The sequence below is a fragment of the Mytilus californianus genome, unplaced genomic scaffold (genome assembly GCF_021869535.1).
Source record: "Mytilus californianus isolate M0D057914Y unplaced genomic scaffold, xbMytCali1.0.p SCAF_7, whole genome shotgun sequence".
In the NCBI taxonomy this organism is placed as follows: Eukaryota; Metazoa; Mollusca; class Bivalvia; order Mytilida; family Mytilidae; genus Mytilus; species Mytilus californianus.
The window spans coordinates 40,811,117-40,834,916 of NW_026262723.1; the positions used below are offsets into that span (position 1 = coordinate 40,811,117).

General features: G+C 31.8%; 1 protein-coding gene across 2 annotated transcripts in view; it reads right to left on the minus strand.

Annotated features, from left to right (window-relative positions):
- Positions 1-23,800, minus strand: part of LOC127708842 (substance-P receptor-like) — a 64,325-nt gene that overhangs the window by 1,745 nt on the left and 38,780 nt on the right. The window contains exons 2-5 of one of the 2 annotated variants that reach the window (XM_052213990.1): positions 14,724-15,169; positions 14,363-14,464; positions 12,333-12,441; positions 2,031-2,128 (exon numbers count right to left, since the gene is read on the minus strand). In XM_052213990.1, coding sequence (XP_052069950.1) covers positions 2,031-2,128; positions 12,333-12,441; positions 14,363-14,464; positions 14,724-15,169 — 755 coding nt within the window. Of the gene's footprint in view, positions 1-2,006; positions 2,129-12,332; positions 12,442-14,362; positions 14,465-14,723; positions 15,170-23,800 lie in introns of both variants that reach the window. The other variant, XM_052213991.1, reaches the window with a different exon arrangement.

Sequence of the window (23,800 nt, forward strand, 5' to 3'; positions counted from 1 at the left end):
AGAAGAAAACATCATTCAACACGATAAATGAAATCTCCATCATGTTGTGAAGAAGAATAGGACCAAGTTACGACACAGACAAAAAGTTGTCTGAAACCGCATATTTTTTTTAATAATTTGTCGATAATTTTTTCCTGCAGAAGTACAATATATGAATTATTAAGTTTAAATTATGTCATCATGCTGCTATATATAAATATATCAGAAAATGCATTTAGCACTCATTTGTTGAGAAAAAGCAAAAGAACCATTAAGGACGTCTGTTTACCAAGTGTTTAAACTTATTATTAAGACCACAAAGAGATGTTGGGGTAGTTCAGACATTTAAATTTATGTTAACCATTTAAATATTATTAAAGATTAAGTAAACGCGTCTCAGCATAATTTTTAAAGAGGGCAAATACGTTGGATGCGGAATACTTCGATTCAGATTTTCGTTGTGGCAAGAATTCAAAATGCCAATGACGGGTGTCGCATATTGAGCAGGATCTACTTTCTCTTTCAAAGCACCTAAGATCACCCCCGGTTTTTTGTGGGGTTCGTGTTGCTCAGTCTTAAGTTTTCTATGATGTGTGTTGTTTGTCTTTTGGTCCTTTTCCATTTTTTTTGCCATGGCGTTGTCTGTTTATTTTCAATTTATGAGTTTGAATGTCCCTTAAGTATCTTTCGCCTCTCTTTTTTAACGTGATGCACTATTTGACCATTTTAAAAATCTGTGTCCCATCATTTGTACACGACAACGAACTAACAATACTAAGCATGAAAGTTTGAAGAGCAATTAAGCAAGAAAAACACCATAAAGGAGTACAAATTCAGCAAAGGAATCATACCTGGGCCTAGGAAAAATAAGCTTAGAATTTAACATACTGAATCAACACAGAATCATTTGTTTAACCATTTCATGATCATAGAATACTATATAGAAAGTGAAGTTCAACATGGAAGAAATGTGCAAGCATTCGATAGTTATTTAATATTAGGTTAAATGCAATACATTATGCCTGATTTTTCTCTTCTTGAAAGTAGTAAACCTTATTTTTAAATAATTCATGGAATAGGCAATCCAATATTACGCAAAACATTTCGACTAAGAGAATCGGTATCAAATTAAATGCATAAGGTCAGACATTTTTTCGCCATGCCAATTCAGGCTGTCGAAAAATATTTTCTGTAAAGGCTAATGATTTTATGTTGTCTCATTTTACTCTTAATTGGATAAATAAGTAATCCCTCTAGTCCATTATCATTGTGCAAAATCGAATGTTTAAACCGCAAACAATCATCAAACATATATTTTGCCAACTTGATTTATGTTTTTTTAAATAAATAGAGATATGCCGTTTACGTTATTGAGTCATGGTCATTACAAAACAATACAAAAAAAACAAAAAAAAAAACAACATAATTTTGGAAAAAATTATTTTATCGAATTTTTGTTGTTGGAGATGGAACAAAAAACTCAGAAAAACACAGAAATGATTGATATTGTTTGTTGCTGAATGTCTAGTGACCATGGCCATACAGTTTAAATGTAATTGCCTGAATATAAAGATTTATAATGTTGACGATTGCAAAACGTGACATTCCTTTCCGAAGTTGACTAGACAAATTTAATACATATATCATACTGGAATCTATGCACATAACACGTATGTCTGAGTATATAAGTGGCAACCTAAGTCTTAATTAAAATTACAAAATGTAGAACTTCAAACGTCCCATATATTCACAAACATGCTTTAAGATTGGTGGGCTCTTCAAAAGTCAAGTTAATCAATACTTAAATGCTATACTAAATGTTTTCATTTTATTTCTTAACGAACTTGTCATTAAATACAAAGGATTTTGAACTTGCTTTGTTTTAAAGATTCTTAGGTCTATAATAAACCATGAGGTTTCAATATGTTTTAAATAACAAGGGAAAAGTGTTAAAAACAGAAGACGCATATACTAATTGGTATTTTAACAACAGTTTGATTGCATGCTTTGTTTTCTACAATATGAACCTTCAAAATGACAATCCATCATACTTTTGAAGTTGCTGTTAAAGTTGTGCTTCTGAACGAGTCAATTCTTGCAATAGCTGTCCATCTTGGTTTCTTATAACATCCACACATTGATTTAATTCCTGTGAATATAATTAGAACATTTTTTTATTAATACAACTAAATTAAACTTAGGTTTGATCGACAACTCCTCTGAAACGTCATAAAACTATGTTAATTATTTTATTTATTTGTTTATTTTACAATATATACGTCCTAAAATATTATCTGGAATCTGTTCTCTTTGTTCGTAGTTATAGAATAGCCCGTGTTTAACTCTCTTCATGTTACATCATAGAAAATAGCGTCACATGGGAGCAACCGTCTTGTTAAGTGAACATGACAAAGAGAGAGCAATCTGACAATCTGCAATTTGTTGTTTTATCATTCAAAAACAATTCTGCTGAGTAGCTTTAAGGAAAAAAGGGTTCATGCAAGTATAACTTTATCCTTAAAGCTATATTGTTAAGGATCACTGATTTGCTTTTGTTTTGCCTGAAATTAAACTCTAATCCAAATGAAGAAAACAATCAACAGAGCTACACAAACTGGTAAAAGACAATTTTACCAAATAAATGTAATCACTTTATAAATTTCATGCGTCCGAAGAGCTTTTCTGAATTTATCATCATCAAGAACGCTCAAAACCTAATATTCCAGTAATGTTATCAATGCTGAAGGAAACGATCACTTGTTAAGAATTATTTCTTTGAGTACACTATTATCGATAAGATAGGAACTTTTTTCTAGTTCTATTGTACTATAAAATCCACTAAGATAAAAGGTACAAGTAAAAACGAAACTAGTACTGTATCAAAGAAGGTCCACACTTACTGGCAATACAGCAAAGTACTAATAAGTTAATGTTTATTACACTCTTTGTACGTATATTTAACTACGCGTTGGTTGTTTATACATAGATATAAGAAAAATGTGGTATGAGTGCCAATGAGACAACTCTCCATCCAAGTCAAAATTTAAAAAAGTAAACCATTATAAGTCAAAGTACGGTCTTCCACACGGAGCCTTGGCTCACACCGAACAGTAAGCTATAAAGGGCCCCAAAAATTACTAGTGTAAAACCATTCAAACGGGAAAACCAACGGTCTAATCTATATAAAAAACGAGAAACGAGAAACACTTATGAACCACATCAACAAACGACAACTACTGAACATCAGATTCCTGACTTAGGACAGGTGCAAACAAATGCAGCGGGTTTAAACGTTTTAATGGTACCAAGCTTTCACCCTTTTTCTGAAACAATAGTGTAACATCACAGCATAGAAAGACACATGTATTAATTTAGTGTTTGCTATTCGTCCAGTTACAAATAGTTCATGTATTATATATCTGTAACAAGTAGATTTTTCAAAGTTGGTAAACTAAGATAAAGGACTTTGACTGCCTTGCAATAAGGGTTATGTTGGATAAGGATATAAGTTTTGCCTTGCAACAGGCCACCTGCAAATCCAACAACGATTTGTTGATTCTTAAACATGCATAGATCGTGACACTGTCTTTGCACGAGGCATCAAATTCATTTCGACAGGGTGTTTCTGCATTTTTATACTCCCCAAACAGCCAAATTGATGACATATTTACTATGGATTTGACTGCCGGATGGGGGAAATTCATTGACTAATGGGTCACCCTTGTCAGTCCTGTGATATGTGTTATTTAGTGTGCTGTATTGATTAGACAATTAGAAAACATTAACTCGATCACTATAAATTCATCTTTATCGATTTTTAGCATAACGTACGTACCTATTTATGTTTAATACCGTTTTGTTACCATTAAGATACCAGTGTGGAATATGTTAACGCAATTTTGCTAAAATCTGATCAATTAATACTTTGTTAGTTTTATCACAATCTTCAATTAAAACGTTCTAAACAGAACAGCATGAAACCACGAATCACGTATTTACATGCACGGAGTATTAAAAGAAGGTAGTAACACATCCCATTAGAGAGAATGTTAAGATTTCAAGATAACATATTGAACAGATATAAAACTCAAATTATATTTTAACAGTATTACATTAGCTAATTGTTGCAAGGTAATTATAAAAAAAAATGAATGTAACTTGGAAATTACATTAAATGTTATTGGTTAATCGAGACGGTCAATTTAATACCTGTTTGCTGGTTACTAGATTAAAAATAATTTATCGTTTCAATTGCGATAAAAAAAAGCATAAGGTCTGTTGTGTAATTGAGCATTATAAAGGTTAAAATGGTGAAAACAGATAATATTTAGAATATTTTCACTTGATACTTGTTGAAAGAAAAAGGCTAGTGTATTTAAGCTAAACAGAAACATTGTACGTAAGGAAAGCTTAAACATAAAATTCCCAAATTGAAGCTGGGTTGTCGTAAGAAATGTCATTTATACCGGATGTCTATATCTGTCTATTGTTTGAATAAAAAGAGGTTTAGGGATTTATATGTTATACGGCAATAAGACAGCAACCAAACGACACAAGCAATCAGAAGACATCTAGTGATCAATAAAATCTCTTCAACAGTGAAACAAATTTATACAATATGTGGAGAGCTTAATAATGCGTCAATTTGGGATTTTTTAAAATATTTTAAAACTTTGACTGACACCTAATTCCATTGAAGAATAAAGTGCACTTTACTGTACTATATCAGGGACTTTCTATATTAACTGTCTAAATAGTATAGACTGTACCTGACTATATGTAATAATGTTGAAATTATTTCTTATCATACAAAATATATTCCAAACTGGAATGTTAAGGTGTTAAAAAAAGTTTTGTAGCTATAAAAAAACTGCTTTTATTCATCCATGAAGAATTGCAATTGAAATCGACGTTAAGCCGGGCCAATGTACCTATGAATCAGTTGCACCATTTAACACTGGCCTTGTCAGATCAAAATTACCATTTTCTCTGACAAATTTGAATACCTAGACAGGAATAGAACATGTGCAATTAAGAACTGTTAAATCTTTTGACCAATACTCTATTTTCAATGAAAGACAGCCTATCCAAAGGAACAAAGGTCAGACCAGATACTAAGTAACCATGGTAAAATGAATGGACAAATCATTTCAGTTCTCCGCCAAAACAAGGGGCAATGATATTGAAATCAATGTAAAATTGCAATACGACAAGTGCTCTATATTTGTTCTTTCGATGGGGACGATGGTAATTTATATAGAATTACAAACAAGATTGATCGAAGCAAAAATAAATACATATTATGGCGGACAAAACAGCATTTTCCAGTGGTTATTTACCTTACCCACTAAACCTTTCGAAAACTGAAAGAAACAAAATATGGTCCAGTAAGCGTTTGTGTTAACAACAAAATTGAAATAACTACATTTTATTCTCTATTTCCACGAAGGTTTTTCCCCCATTTAATCCTGTTTATATTATCGGTCACGTTATTCAAAATTTACATACAGCAGACGCAGAAACACAAATAGTATGTCAATTGTTATTTAAGTTTAAATCGGTGATTATTCTTCCTGGTTGCATAACTATAAATATGTTTTTCTGACCGAATTATCACCCATTAGGAGCAATCTCCGCATGAAAGTGATCCTCTTAAAACTACATACAAATCATTTCCAATTTTGCATTATATCTGTTTACATAAGCATGTTGGTTTTGTTTAATAGTTTCTTAAGGCATGATAGATAAAATGTTATGCACTCTTACGACAAATCCATTCCTTACATTATTTCAAATGGATAGACAAACATCTATTTAGGACCTTTATCTGTGAAAGATTTGAAATGCCGTCTGTAATATATAATGTAGAAAATATTAAACCGCAGTTAAACATAAAAAGGATCCATTCAAGCACAACTACATAGGGGTAAAGCGAAGGTTGGGAACACTATCAGATACCAAATAAAAACTTAAGTCAAGAAAAAAAGGAAATTGTACAATAAATTATAAAAAGGTCATATGCTATTCTGTCCAACATTAATAATCCTTCCGGATTAGATTCATCTTTATCAAGAAAAGTACAAATGTCAGTTAATGAATACATATTATTTCGTAGTCACGTAGTGAAAAGATAATTAAATTAATCATGTTAATACAGAATTCAGTTTTGTTGTTAATGCATTTGATATTTTACCTTTAAATATTGTGTTTTCTTATGGTACGGTCCGAAAGGGTTTTTCTTGCTGTGTGTGTGTGTTTATTCTATTGTCTAAAATATTGTAAATTAGAAGAAATCACAAGCTTCCAATTACTATAATATATTCAGGTATTAATAATGGCAGATCTTTGATAAAGCCAGTTAAATATATCCAAATATTTTCTGTTTGACCCGATTAAGAGCTTGGTATATTTGTATATTGTAAATTCGTTTGTCAATTGTTAATATAACAGGTTCACCTCCAGATATCTTTCCGTTCATGTGTTGTCGGTTTGCTGTGTAATTGATGTATAAAACCTGACATTTCCTTTTATTCATAATTAAAGATGGGACATTGGTTGCTGTGTTTAATATACACATCAGCTACCCTGAGGTAAAACGAACTTTTGTTATATGAGAAATTTAAAAAGTGTGCAAGTCATCTTTTCATCAATAAAAAAAAAAACGTATGGTAGACGTCAATGAATGACTGATTGATTGATCGATTGTTGGTTTTTAACATCACTTTCATCATACTTGACTATTTCTCGGCGGCCAGTTTTTATTGGTGGCGAAAGCCGGAGTACCCGGAGTGAACCACTGACCTTCTCAATCCTAGTCAGTTAAGATAGGAGTCGTGTACTTCTTACGAGCGGGATTTGAACTCGTGATCGCTGAACTGCATAAATCACTCAGCTACCGGGCCCTAGTTTCAATGAAGCAGCAACAATGATATACACATGCATTTTATAAACTATTAAAATTATGAAATACAATGTACAAAGGAATGTACAATCAACTCAATTTCATTTCTGATTAATCATAATGATCAATTTTTCAAAGTATTAGGTTGCTGTCCAAAGGACGTATACATAACATCACATTTTATTCTTGTCATACCAGTAGACTATGCGAAGAAAGCATCCCGAGATGTAGGCCGGGAATTTTTGAATATTTATAGAAATATAACCTTCTAAGAGGCAAACCTCTGTACCCCATTACAGTTGTTGAAAAAGTTCTTTAACGTAGTGTCGCACTTTCCTAACACAAAGAATCAGATTTAATGTCCCTATTTCGACCAGACATTGCTGCCTTTAACATGTATCATAATCGGTCACAGTCAAACTGACTTTCTAGCAGAAGTCCAGGTTACCATATTAATATACCCCAATCAACCACTTTGGTTACAGCTGATGGAACAGCATTTTCTACATTTATGCATATATACTTTTTCTCTAGTTCACATTTAGATGATTTTGGGTTAGTAAAGACTCAAAAATGAGCCTCATGTATAAATGGTTTTATAAAATAAAATATATATCAATAAATTTGTAGACTAAATTTAACTATAACCTTTAGATACATTTGTATCTTTTATTTGACTTTTTTTGTGTGTGTCTTAGGCTGTGCCTTTCACTGACGTACACCAAATATCTAAATATATCTCGTTGGATTCATATTAATTAGAGTTTTTGATTTTCTTAAAGGAGCGCTGCCACTGAGACACTTCTAATAAACCTAAGACATTAACCTATAACCATATGGTGAAGCTTATGCAATAGATTCCAGATACTCCACAATAAAAATACAGAATATATGACAATAGAGAATACTAACCATGAAATCTAAATAAACAATTGGCAACTCAGTAACAGATGTTGTTATAATATTGCGTGCCTTATATATCCAATAAGTGCTACAAAACAGAGATTGATAATCTTTCTATCAGCGCAGAATTCCCTCGTCAAAAATTATATCGTTTTGATTCGATCATACTGATTACCTCTTGTTACAATAGTGCATATCAATATTGTTCGTAGACAGCAGTTGAGTATGTTAAGAATATGTTCTTGTTGTTAAATATAATACTATATCAAGGTACGGAGCAACAAAGGGGGGGGGGGGGAATTCAGCAATATAAACATGATGAAATAAAATTTCATCTCTTCGTCGCGTCTTTTTTTTTTGGACAGTGTAAATGAAATTTCTTTTCATGTCATACAATGTATGATTAAAATAGTGTACAACAAATCTTCTTTAATCCACATTCATGATAAGCAGATAAATAGAGAAGTTAAAACATTGCTCTAATTAAAACGATATTCAAATATTGACCAAACTTAAAGTGAATACTGTAAACCAACTAACTTTCGAGAGCGATTTATTTTCGCGACTTTCGCGAGAAGAAAAATAACGCGAATATAAATCGCCTCGAATACGTACAACTTGGATCTTCCCTATTTAACTACATCAAACATATTCGAAAATCGCGAAAATACATCTTTTTGAAGTGGACTAGAAAGGGCTAAACGCGAAAAAAGTATCCGCGAAAATAAGTTGGTTTACAGTATACAGACGAAACGCGCGTCTGGAGTACAAAAGTTTAAACCCGATATCTATGATGAGATAATTAACAACAAAGGAATAAGTTCGATAAGGGAATATCTGGCCCCGATAATGGTATTCAAAGTTTCAAGACAAACAATGTTCTAAGCTGATGAAAAGACCTGCAAGAAAGTTAAATAGAACTTTGTCAAAATTCTATTTTAAAGAGTTTTACATCCAAAATAGGGCAAAAAGTAAGGACTTTTGCGAATTTTGAAAAAAATTTCCCGGATTTCAACCAAATTAAAGACTAAGAAATATAGAGCGCAGTCATCGACAAGTTAAGTATTTAAGTCAGATACGTAAAATGTTATAACAAACATTATGTGAAAAGATCTTTTTGTCGACACATGCGCTCTAAGTTTCCTGTCCAAAAAAATCAATGGAAATGTACCCGTTTTCATTGAATTTTCGTGGAAAATCAAAGTGAGTGCTATTCATGACGTCATGAATAGAATGCAAGTACGTTAATTTTCAACAAAAAGACATATTTCTTATCCAGTCATTGTATTGGCTATGATTCATTATGATATTGTTCAATAAATTCTCATATAAAATTAAGCCTGGTTAGAAATCGGGGCCATTATAAGGCCTTATCGAACCTACTCCTTTTGCAAGGTACACTTTAATAACATAAAAGTTCCAACTGCACAAGATGAGCATTTTGACAATTACTATTTGTTAAAAAATGAAAACAAAAACATTTCATGCGTCCGAAGCGCTTTTGGGTGTACCTTCATCAGCAAAACTAAACGCAAAGGATGTATAAGAACAGAATCATAAATATTTGACCAAAATAAACTTTAAAATAATAGCCAAATCATATAAGGTACTTTATTCACATGATTGCACCACGTGACTTTGGTCCTTTTGATTAAATTACTTCGCTTAGGTGTAGATTAAAAATATAAATTATATTATAATAAATTTGCGGATAATTCAGCCTTTTTCCGTCTTGGATCCAAAACTAACGTGTCTTTGAAAACTTCCTTTGGCGGATATTTACAAATATGTTGTGAAATTCTAAGGAAAAAAACTTAAAGTTTGACTATTTACGAAATGGGAAGAATAAAATCGTCATGTTTTTAAAAGAATTTGGCCGAAGACTTAAGAAAGCAGTTAAGATTTTTTTTTACCTGAAAATTCAACCTGCAAGATGTGTCCTTATATGCGAACAAATCATGAATAATCTATACTTGTGTCTTTATTTTTATTTTGAATATTGTACTACGGTTACGATTTTAATTTTCAAACTGAAAAGGCCGAAAGTTAGCAAAGTAGAAAATGTTCATTCGTAAATGAACAGAAGGCAAATAATATGTACAATTCACCTATATGCGGACAAATTGGTGATTCGACTTAGAAATTGGCATTGTGAATTTTTATTTTAGGGGCATGTATAATCCTATTGTAATGGCTGTCATCATGATAAGGCAATATGGTTGCTATGCAAATTAGCAAATACCCTACATTTTGCCATATGCATACCAAGACAAGGAACCCAAACAATGCATCACGAAGATGCATTCCTTACAAAGAAAATTAATGATAAGATACTGTAAAAATGTTACAAAAATATTGCATCGGTGAAATTTTCCTAAGGAATTTATGGCATTGAAGGCATAGTCGTCATTACAAAGTTAACATTTTTTTAGGAAGAGAATTAAACCTGACACTTTCATAACACTATTATTACAGTTGCAAAAATGGAGGACGCTGAAACTTTCTTCGTTAATAATTTGTAATTACTTTTTGGAGGGTAAACTTTTTTTTATAAGTCATTGTGTTATTGCAAAGAAAAAAAGTAAAAAGATGAGAACCAATCGAATATTTTCGTATAATTTGTTTCAGAACATGATATAGTATATAAACGTCAAAAGGTTGCTCCCGTACGCACTGGATAATGCAGAACAGAAATTACAGAACAACAAAATCACATGGAACTTGCATTGTAAATGTAGATATCATTTTCCCTTTATAAATAAGATCAGTATGGTATCGAAATAAAGACTTCAACTGTCTTGTTATTGTGCATTGTTAACATTAGCCTCTCCTCATTCGAAACATGAGCGAAGGTAATTTCCGACATTGCAGACAGTTTTTGCTTTGATATATTCGACAGGTTAACGCAATCATATCAGGAAAAATACAAAGGGCTGTCAAAATGACAGCAAACCGAACTTTACTTACATTTATTAATGTCATTTTTAAATTAATCAAGGGCTATAATTCACGAACGTCTAATGTAAATATATGAAAACTAATCTCGACTTCCATTTTGTCATGAGAAGTAACATATTAACATTAGGTGATGATTGCATTTATCGCACGGAATCGACATCTACATTGTACTTCCATTTCCCTTTCAATCAAGTAAAAAAAAAAACAGAAATGAAAAGGTGAAAATGGTCAATTATGAATCTGACCTCCATTTTCTCATCAGTAACAACATATTAGAATATGCAAATCGTTGATAAAATGTTTCTCAAGTAATTGCACGAATGCAGCTTGAACCACCCGCCGTACTACCGTTGATTTATATCCGTAAGAAAACCCGCTTATAAATTGAGTGTTGTAACTAAAGAACAAGTCTATGTAGATAATGCTTATAATGGAAGAATGCATAAAAACAAATTGACGGGGTCAAATCTAATGGTTCTTGAAACGTGAGAAAACGTCGTTGTGATTCGTCTCACAAAACTAATATACATAATTGTCAAAAATTTGCAAGTCCATGACATTTTGGAATCATTGGCATCGTCAATAAAATTCTCACTTACTGGCGTTTTAATTTGGCCTATTAACTATTTTGAATTGAGCGCCACTGATAAGTCTATGAAGACGAAACGCGCGTCCGGCATACCAAAATTTGAATTACTGATTTTTATTGATAAATATATCTAATATTAAAGTGACAGGTTGAAAAAGTAGCAACAGCAATATGAATTCTGGGCTAAAATGAAATGCACCATTAATATCAGTGTGACGAGACTGTCGAGTAATAATACATTTGTAGATTAGGGACAATCAAAATGTAAACCTCAGCCCGGGTTTATTTGTGCAATAAATATTTTATCGATTCAAATGCAAACATTTCTAGTTTCAGAAACATGGATAATGCGTTAGTACAATTGATGTCTCTCTTTCGAAAATGAAAATCATTGTATTTATAATAAGTTATGCTAAATATAAAAAGTCATGTTTATTTATTTAGAAGATACACATGAATTCTTATGAACAGATAACATAGTCATAATGATTGCGGATAAAACCCGGACGTATTTCAAAAGGATTACAAATAGTATATACGTTCCATTTATATAAATGTAAGACTCATCAATTTTAAAAACTAAAGATAGATACTGCCTTGTCAAAGAAATGTTAGATAATTTCCCAAGAGAACGTCATTTTTGATTTCTATTAAAATGCTCTCGTGCTTAACATCATTATTTGTGAAATATAACCGCAACAGACTAATATATAAAATTGTTATTCAACGAAAATAGTATCTTTTGTTGCAAAGTACCACGGCTAAACAAAATGCACCGTTGATATCAGTGTGACGAGACGCGGTGAAATGATAATAGTTTTAAAGACAATCAACATTTAATCTTAGCCTAAATTTATGATCCCGATAAATCTTCTTACAACTTAAAATCCATATACATCTGTTGTCTGCAGAATGAATATTGCGCTAGTACATACTTATTTTCATTTTTAGTAAATGAAAACAAAATTAAAACTAATGAAAAACTGAAATAACTTTACTAACCTTTTCTAAAATTCTCATTAAAACCTGCATAAATAATTGGATTGATAGCACTGTTTGAGAAAGCCAGTGTTCTGGCAAGGAAATAGAAAGTATCGTACCATTCCCCCATCTGAAATAGATAAACAAACAAAAAATGGTCAAACCATGTTATATTTCTTTTTTTGTAGGTACGGGTTTTTAATAACATGATAAGTATGCGGGTTTTATTGCACAAACTTATTGGTGTCCGCAAAAAGTATTCCAACGTAGCAGACGTTTACTGTTCATGATGCTGTTAATTCATTTTTTTTTATTGTGGGTGCCAATTTTCGTGGATTGAGGAAAACTTGATTTTCGTTTATATTCGATTTCGTGGATATGCCAAAATTCGTTGTACAATATAATTCGTTTTTCCTGGTGCAGAAAAAATAATGTTTAACCAATATTAAGAAAAACTTAGAAGCTCTTTACGGTTTCTCAAATAAATAAAGGAAAAAGTAAACCCACGAAATACGAGAAAAATTTGTATTCCATAAATAGTAATGTACAGTGTAAACGAAGTACAGCAACAAGAGTCTAGGACGGAATGATCACTTTAAAATTACAATTAAATACGACTTATATCCTTTGTTTTTACTTACATTTTATTTTGGTGAGAGCTCAAGGATAGATCATACTTGGTAAAACACAACTCTGTTTCAAACAAAAATTGCTCTGAATCTTTTGATTGACAATATTTGTTACGTTTTGAGGACATGTTTTCAACATTCTGGATATATATGGGAACTAACTGTGCTCCTCTTATTGTCAACTTTTTCCTTTATTTATATGAGACAGACTTCAAACCGTAAAGAGTTTCTTAGAAAGAATTAAAAGAGGCTATCATAATCATTTCACTTCACGTTCCGCTATATAGATGACGTCCTCTCACTTCAAAAAGGTTGGCGACTATGTTTAACGCATCTACTACATCGAACTTGAAATAAAGATACCACAGATACATTTAAGTCTGACTGATAATATCTTGACGTACATCTAGAAATTGACAATGAGGGTAAGTTGAAAACAAAACTTTACGACAAAAGTGATAATTTCTGCTTGTGAACTTTCTACATTCCAACAACGCTTGTATATTGAGTATATATGCTGCGTACAATAAAGCTATTGCACCAAGGGTTCAAAGTGGTAAATTACCGTAAAAAACGTAATACTATCTCTGTTTCACAGATGACGACGGTTATGTTCCAATTGTGGTTACTACAATTCCGTAACCTTTAACTCGACATCACTCAATGAGACCTATCACCGTACATGAGCAACACGACGGGTGCAACATGTGTAACAGGATCTGCTTACTTATTAGGAGCCCCAGAGTTCACCCCGATTTTTGGTATGGTTCGTCTTCTATGTTTTACGTGTGTTTTGTAGTCAGTTGTTAGTCTTTTCGTCGCGTTTTGTTTTTTGCCATGACGTTGTAAGTGTGTTCTCGACTTATGAGACAGTGTAAATATCATTTTTGGTAGTTTTTGGCCCATCTTAAACTATTATAACTACTCATTCATAAATTTCAAAATATTTGCAATTTCGATATACAAACATTTCCTGCTATATAATCGAGTCTGAGAATTAATAATATCTAATTTATAAATTTATTATACATATTATCTTTCAATTATCAGAGATAAAAAAAAAACATGCTTATCGTTGACTCTTCATTGCCGCGAAGCAGGTCTATTGCCATGAAAGGAAATAACCTGCTTCAGATTATAATTGAAGAGTAAAATTCATGATTCCCGAAAAAAGTTTCTTGAAATTCTTATGCCTGTCATAGTATTAAACCTCGCCACTGGTTGTCTCAGGCATGTCATATCTTCGATGTTGTTTTTTTTTGTTTTTTTTGTTTGTTTTTTGTTTGTTAGAATTCTATTTCACTACACATAATATATGTGAAGATATTTTAAAAAAAGAGAGACGAAGAAATAACAACATCACTGGAAAGAGTACGACAATCCTAAGTTGTATATAGTTATTTCATAGTGTGTTGTATTTACCATTTTTGGATCCGATCTGTACTCTGAGTAAAGTATAGATATTTGAAGAGGAAACCAACAAACAGAAAATACTGTCAGTATAAGGATTAACATTATCACAACCTGTAAAAAAACAAATGGTCGTATAAATTCAAAATAAACATAGTAAGGTCGATTCGTTTTCATAAAAAAAAACCAAAACGGTTCACTTCAAGTCATTTACAAAAGAGAGTATAATGATGTGATCAATGAATGACAAGCTCACTGAAAACTAGAATTTCTTAGATGGTTTTACGTAACGATCCCATATTCATAAAAAGTTACCATTTAGCTTAAAGAATTCCATTTATATAATACTTTGAAAACACACTTTTATATATACCTTCCGTTTCATTTTCATTTGTCCACTAACGTCGTGTGTTAACCTCTCTCCTGGTATTTTATTGAGCCATAATGTTCTAATGATGCCACAATAAGCACCAATCATAGCCACGATCGGAAATATAAATAATATGAGGCAGATAATAGTATAATAAGTCATTCTTGCTGGTCTGTGAAAGGCTTCGGTGGGTTCTGATGTACCCTGTAGAGCACCTAGTGACCAATCGTCATCGCACCATAACTCCACGTGATTTTTCCAATGTCTTTCATATAGCCGTCTAAACAGCACCATTGGTAAAGCTACTGTTATTGAAAACACCCAAATCACTATAAGTGAATATTTCGCACTTCGTTCAATGATATGTGCTTTCATGGCATAAACTATTCCAAAGAATCTATCATAGGCCACCAAGGTTAAGGAGAGTATACTGGATACAACTGAGGTAACTGAAAATAGAAAGATGACTTAAGTATACAATGGTATAAACTTGTTTATGTGACTCTCATTACATCATAACCGGTAATGTTTTTAATAGCCAATGGTTTTCATAAGTACAAAAATGTCAAATACTGTAATAAATTATATTAGCTAAATCTTAGTTAAAAGAGTGTTTCAGTTTATTTTCTTCTTAAACTATTAATTTAATTGTGTTTTTTATATTAATTATTGTATATGTATATAATTGATCCATTTGAGCCCAAAAGCTCTGATTGATTGGGTCATGGGTCAGTTGATTATACTATTATCATTGTCCCTTTCATATGCATTTTGGAATATTTACTTTAATCATGAAATACAAATTTATAAATGACTTGGCTCTTACATACATCATGTGTACATATTCCAATGTAAACATTCATGATTAGAATAAGATCTTCCATAAAAAAATATATTATGTATTTATTCTATCAATTAGAAGATGTAAGGGGGATTCATGCATACCCTATCAGTTCATTTTTTGTTCAGCTGTCATGAGTTAACATTCATTGAGAATGTACAAGGGCGCCAAAATTTCTTAAAAGAAACGTTTGATTACTTATTAATTTTGTTTTTATAAATTGATATACAGTTTAGTTGGTTCATTATACGATCGTTTTTCAGTACAAACTCTCCAAATATGCACAAGTCAAACAGTTTCAAAGCGAGGTAACAGACCAAAAAATTACAACTTTTGCAATATTAATTTACCAGTTCCTGGAAAGGGTAGTTCATTTATTGAAGGTAAATGTCATCAGAACTTCGTTTATAGATTGTAAATTTGTGCAACGGTAAAATTTCTCTTGTGAAATAAAAATCAGTTTGTTATCATATGTTATTTCGAGCTGATAATTTGCGATATTCTTGTATTATTTATGTCACAGCTAGACCTCAACACTAAACAAAGGTTCATCCTCACTACAAGATAAAAAATCCCCCTCTCTAACCAGTTTAGTATTATTTCACCAAGACATATCTTCGTCTTAAAAAAATCATAAAAGCATCCAAATCACTGACCGAAAATATTTCTGTAATTTGTGTGATACTTCAGGGATTAAAACTGAAATTAATTGCGTCAAAGTTTACGTTTTGCATAATTAGATTTGATCTGTTAATTTATATGTGGAAATGAAATATTTCCTCAGCAATAATACCACTAACGTTAACTGCGTACTTAGAACCATATCCTTAATCCAGCTATTCATAACTTAAAATTAGGTTTCAACATTTTGAATAACTAGAAATAATGCATACCCTGCTGGAAACTTGATAAAAATTTCTTGAACTATACTGCTAAACATCCAACAACAACAACAGCAATACTTTATTTTAAGAGGGTTACACAGTTAGCTATATAACTACATGTAATCTTCCATGAGGCCGTCATCATCGAAAAGCATAAACAAAAAATCTTGAAAAAGCACAATGCAAACAGTGATACACATGACATACATCACTAAATTTATATTCTTTTCAAACGGTTTTTTGAGATGTATAAATACACATCCACGTTCATTTTTTATATAGAGATTACTCTCTATATATATTACATTATACATATTTATTAACAGGTTAACTCAAAACTATCCTACTGCCTGTCGATACTTTTATTTTGGCATCGCACAAGTCATGTCATCTTTGACTGCCCATGACGTTAAAACACTACATCCCTGGGATGTGTTTTAGTTGATTTAGTCTCTGATGCATGATTTTTTATTATTAATTGTTTTTGGCTTTTAACCAGCTTTCAGTAACTGCGAGTACTCTCAAATCGTACTTTCGTGTTAATTTGACCTGTTGATACAATTTGTAATGTATTTATGTTATTTAATGTTTACTTATTTAGTGTTATATCTAGTCTCACTATTTTTAATATATACCACCTTTGATAAGTGTTTAGTATGACGATAAATTTTCACTTTTGTTCTCGTACTAGGAACAACAAAATTATTTATTTTTTAAAAATTATTTCCGTACTTCATGTATACCTTACAACAAAATTATTTTTATTTACCTGTGTACGTTATTTTATTTGGCGGCATTTTGTCCAAGGTTATAGATGTCTTTCTGATATTGTTTTACATCTAACCCCCTTGTTTTATTAATTTTGTATTTACATTGTGTCATAAATCAAATTTATTCGTTCAGTGTATGTTCACTTGTTTTTGTTAATATGTCTTTTGACTTAAGTCATTTCAATTGATATTTTATAGTGTGTCTTTCTATGTTGTGATGCTACACTATTGTTTCAGGTAGTGTGAAGGTTGGCGCCTATTAAAATGTTTAAAACCCGCTGCATTTGTTTGCACCTGTCCTAAGTCAGGAACCTGATGTTCAGTGGTTGTCGTTTGTTGATGTGGTTCATAAGTGTTTCTCGTTTCTCGTTTTTTAAATAGATTAGACCGTTGGTTTTCCTGTTTGAACGATTTTACACTAGTCATTTTGGGGGCCCTTTATAGCTTGCTGTTCGGTGTGAGCCAAGGCTCTGTGTTGAGGGCCGTACTTTGACCTATAATGATTTTAAATTACTTTTACAAATTGTGACTTGGATGGAGAGTTGTCTCATTGGCACTCATACCACATCTTCTTATATATGTGACTATATATAAGTCAAGTATAATGATCTCAAGTATAATGATCAACGTTCAATACAACTGCATAAATTGGTGTGAAAAAATAATTGCTATTTTATATTTTTTCAATTGGTAGATTTCAATAAATGATTTGTTAATTTGTATTTGGAAGAATAAACATTTGTAATATTTCGTAATGATATTGGCAAATCGTTCCACAAGGATGGTCCAGAATACATAAAAGATTTTTTGAACGATTCGATTTTTGGTTTAGGGAGTATGAAATTTCCTTGAATAGCATTTCTCAATGGGTATGGATTTTTGTCAAACATAATGAAACTTGCTAGTAAGATATGATGGGGCATCATTTTTGTCTCGCCTTGACGGAGTCGAAAAGCGAGACATAGGTAATGTGTTTCTGGCGTCGGCGCCGTCAACAATGTATTAGTTTGTGATTAGATATAAGAAGATGTGGTATGAGTGCCAATGAGACAACTCTTAATCCAAGTCACAATTTGTAAAAATAAACCATAATAGGTCAACGTACGGTCTAGTTTATGGTGAACCACTAATGGTAGGTCAATGATATTTGGCATGCAGTTGTATTAGCATAAGCACATCTCATAACCATGGAGATTAGTTTGTTCCGCCCTCTCAGTTATGGTGCAATGTCTTTGAAACTTTGCTTAGTTTACATGTATTAGTTTGTGATTAGGTTAGTTTATGGGGAAATACTAGTGGTAAGTTAATGATATTTAGTATGCAGTTGTATAAGCATTGGCATATCTCATTTCCATAGAGATTATTTGGCCCCGTCCCATCAGTCATGGTCTATTGACTTTGAAACTTTTGCTTAGTTTTCATGTATTAGATTGTGATTAGGTCAGTTTATAGGGACCTACTAGTGGTAGGTCAATGATAATTGGTATGCAGTTGTATAAGCTTTGACATCTCATTTCCATGGAGATTACTTGGCTCGGCCCCCTCAATCAATGTATGTTGATTTTGAAACTTTTGCTTAGTTTATATGTATTAGTTTGTTTATAGGTCAGTTCAAGGGGGACCATTAGTGGTAAGCCAATGTTAATTGGTATGAAGTTGTATAAGCATTAGCACATCTCATTTCCATGGAAAATACTTGGCCCTGTCCCCTCAGTCATGGTCTATTGACTTTGAAACTTTTGCTTAGTTTACATATATTAGTTTGTGATTAGATCAGTTTAAGATGAATCGCTAATGTTAAGTCAATGATATTTGGTATGCAAATTTATTGGCATTTGCAAGTCTCGTTTCCATTAAGATTATATAGTACCACCCCCTTATCATGGTTCATTGACTTTGAAACTTTTACATAGTTTACAAGTTAATGTTCTGTTTATGTTTGTTTAAAGGGAACGATTTGTGATAAGTCAGTGGTATTTGGTATGCACTTGTATTAGCATTGGCACATCTCATTTCCATGGAGATTGTTTAGCCATGTACCTTCAGTCATGGTTCATTGTTTTTGAATATTTGTATAACTTACATGTTAAAGTATTGCTATTTTAATTTCAACATTTGCATCATCAAAATTACAAAAAGGCGAGACATATCTATGTGTTAACAGTTTATTGATGCACTTAATGCACCACCAGACAGCAATATAACTTTTTTTCCCATCGAATAGATGATTGATAAAATGAGTCTGCAACCTTAATTTGTTTTTTCAAGATATATCATCAGGTTTCTCCTGGATTGGAAACTTCAAAATCTATAGTGTGATCTCGTTCGCATAATCCACATTTTATACGAGGATGCCCAAAGTAATGCTATCTGCAGAACTTCTGGTGTATTCAAAACAGACTCACGACTGTGAAAACTATCCCACGCTTGTGTAAAGATGTCGGGAGGAGTTTCACGACTTAATTTGTTATACAAGTCGAGAATACTACATATAAATGACAATACCCATACGAGTATTTCTGCTTGATAAGAAAACAATCAATTACAAGTATAAGATAACAGATTGTACCACGCTTGTGCAAAGTTGTCGGGAGGAGTTTAACGTCTTAATTTATTATACAATTCGAGAATGCTACATATAAATGACAATACCCATACGTGTATTTCTGCTTGATGAGAAAACAATCAATTACAAGTATAATATAACGGATTCAGCCACGCTTGTTCAAAGTTGTCGGGAGGAGTTTCACGACTTAATTTGTTATACAAGTCGTGAATACTACATATAAAAGATAAAAAAAAAACAATCAATTACAAGTTTAAGATAACGGATTGTACCATGAAGTATTTCTACATCCTTTGTTTTCACACTTTTAGATTTGATGATGGTAAATCAAATAAAGCGGGTTTGATGCATCACATTTATAAAGTAGAAGACATGACAAAACCGTTCATTAATTGTGAATTAACATTAGTGTATCACCAATATTTCGGTTACCCTTGATATGAAATAGATTTTCAAAGCAAACATAACATTATTATTCATTTTTGTATGCCTAACGTCCAGTGGCAAATATTCCATGCATATACAGGACGAGAACAAATTAACAAGAAATACAATAGGTAGATTCTACAATAGGGGGTCGACCGGGATGAAAGACCTGAAATTTGAAATACCACTGGAAAATAGTTAGGATAAAGTGGATAGGAATAGAAATTTAGTCTTGCAACTTGCCATCAATGAATGAGTTGTTGCATAGGTTCTTAACGTGCAGACAACGCGGCACTCTCTTTCCCAGATTTATCTTCCCCATTCATACGTACGCGACAGAGTATTTATACATCCAGCACAGCCAATCGGACACCCAACTTTGACAAGGGTGTTACTGCCGACCAAAAGACCAAAAGATGAGCATATTGCTATACCCCAGCCACCCATGAGATTTACTGGAAAAATAATGTTCCTTGAAAATTATAACAGTATTGAACATTTCTAGAAGATTATTTTACTGAAAGCTCTGTATTAATCCAATTATTTTACAAGAATTGCGTTCGTAAAGATTAGGTCGTTGAAATCCGACAGATGACGAAAATTTAAGAGCATTAGTTTTAGAAGAAATGCTTCAGTAGAGTAGAACTGACAAACATATTATTTTAAGCTTACTATAAACTCTCAGGTGCTTTGCATTAAAGAACAAGTTGACACTGTAGAAACAACAGATTTTGTACAAAACATAATAACACAATTAAAAACTATCAATATTTGGAATCCCTGCTCACAATTATATTTCCATAAACTGATCAATTTTACACAATTTGTTTTGTATTTTTATTGCGTTTTTGTTTGTTGAACTTTTGTCTTGATAGTATTGTTTTTATACAATGTGTTACCTTACTAAAACAAACACATTTTAACTTAATTTAATGATTGATTGTTGGTTGCTTAACGCCCAGTGTTAACATAATGATGTATCTTGCATATTAAATTCTGTAGTTATAGACATTTTTGTATCATTCTGTCATCATTACAGATTATTACATGATAAACAGCAATATATACGTGTATTAAAGTTAATGACTCATTACATAATGTTAAAGTTTAAATTATCATAATGGTAACTTTGATTATTTCAAATAAATGTTGTAAATAAAATCAGTTATATTTCTAAGATATTATCCATTATCCAAAGTTATCTCCGGAGAGTAAAAACAGAAGCCAGTGGATTAATACAGAGACGTGTATTGAAGAAATATCTTAAATCGTACATCGTATGACTTGATATGATAGAAATGATATACGTGATTTTCTTCACATCTTTTAATTAATATAAGAAATATATTCTTCATAGAGGTATTTCATTTTCTACCTGACACACTCGTTTTTATTCTTATTAGCATCAGATACTAAGAACACCCCCCCCCCTTAAAAAAATAATAGTACGTCAGTTCTTCTATTTCTCAAACATTTGTGATAACTAAGACAATTGACTTAACCATCTTTAACAGATAAATCCAATTGAAAAATTTCAATGCAACATATTCGAGTTATATGGATGAATGACATATTAACTTTTCTTCCAAATTTTCTTTTTTCTTTTTAAAGTTATTTATATTCTTTGTTTTATTAATAAACAACATTGAGGAAAATAAAAATTAAGAGAAAACATAAGAGCTAGGGAGATTTGAAAAGGTTGAATTTGAAACTTGCCAGTCGCAGGAATTATCTGTTCCCAACGTGCGTAAAGAAAAAAAAATCCTTTGATGAATTTAGAAATAATTCAAAAATTCAGGTTCCAAGTTGACCTAATATTGGTTTGGCTATTCGTTTATATTCTCTTTGGTCATATAACTCCTTAAGTATTTTTACATCCTTGGCTTTCAAAATTTTGGGTTTGTTGGAGTAGAATCCAAAAGAAAGGTTACGGTCTCAACACATTTATAAAGTAGAAGTTTGACGACTTAATTTGTTATACAAGTCGAGAATACTACATATAAATGACAATACCCATACGAGTATTTCTGCTTGATAAGAAAACATATTTTACAAGAATTGCGTTCGTAAAGATTAGGTCGTTGAAATCCGACAGATGACGAAAACGTAAGAGCATTAGTTTTAGAAGAAATGCTTCAGTAGAGAAGAACTGACAAACATATCATTTTAAGCTTACTATAAACTCTCAGGTGCTTTGCATTAAAGAACAAGTTGACACTGTAGAAACAACCAATTTTGTACAAAACATAACAACACAATTAAAAGCTATCAATATTTGGAATTCCTGCTCACAATTATATTTCCATAAACTGATCAATTTTACACAATTTGTTTTGTATTTTTATTGCGTTTTTGTTTGTTGAACTTTTGTCTTGATAGTATTGTTTTTATACAGTGTGTTACCTTACTAAAACAAACACATTTTAACTTAATTTAATGATTGATTGTTGGTTGCTTAACGCCCAGTGTTACCATAATGATGTATCTTGCATATTAAATTCTGTATTTACAGACATTTTTGTATCATTCTGTCATCATTACCGATTATTACATGATAAACAGCAATATATACGTGTATTAAAGTTTAATGACTCATTACATAATGTTAAAGTTTAAATTGTCATAATGGTAACTTTGATTATTTCAAATAAATGTTGTAAATAAAATCAGTTATATTTCTAAGATATTATCCATTATCCAAAGTTATCTCCGCAGAGATAAAACAGAAGCCTGTGGATTAATACAGAGACGTGTATTGAAGAAATATCTTAAATCGTACATCGTATGACTTTGAAATTCCTTGAACACCACAAGGTTTGACTGGGGTATAGACATATGGGCAAATTGACTTCCCCCATTCGGAAGTTAAAGTTGTCAGTTTCCAAGTTGTGCGTGATGTATAAATACGCAATCACGTCTGGTCGCACATTTCGTAGCCCTTGCAATAATTATTTGAGGTGTCCGTCGCTAACTTCTGGCAACGCTATATCTGACGTATCATATCGATCCTCTTTTTGTCACACTTCAAATAATCCTTCATTCGGAGACATATTTTGCAGATCTCACATATAGCTTTTAAATTCATTATTTTATTTGTTGTTGTACTGAATACGAATGAAATATTTGAGACTGGACGTTTAACTAACAACAATCAATAAATGGCCAAAAATCAGTTATAAACAAATACAAAAATGTTTTATATAGTTTTCGTTGGTCGTTGATAAGTTCATCCATTAGATATATCATTACCGCTAGCGTATATTCTTTATATCCTTTGTTTGATTATTTATACCATGACCAATTTTACCAATTGGTCAGATGATAATTGTTGGAATAAACATTTATGAAAGTTTTCCAGCGTACGAGGACACTGTTGTTCGATCTTTTTAAAATTTATTAGAAGAATAATTCCCAGCTGTTCGAAATTATGAAACATAATTTCAAGTTTTGAATAGCTGACTACAGTACAGTGGTAGTACTTAGTTTTATATCTGCTTAGGAATTATTTCATAGATATAGGAAGATGTGGTATGAGTGCCAATGAGACAACTCTCCATCCAAGTAACAATTTATAAAAGTAAACATAAACTGCA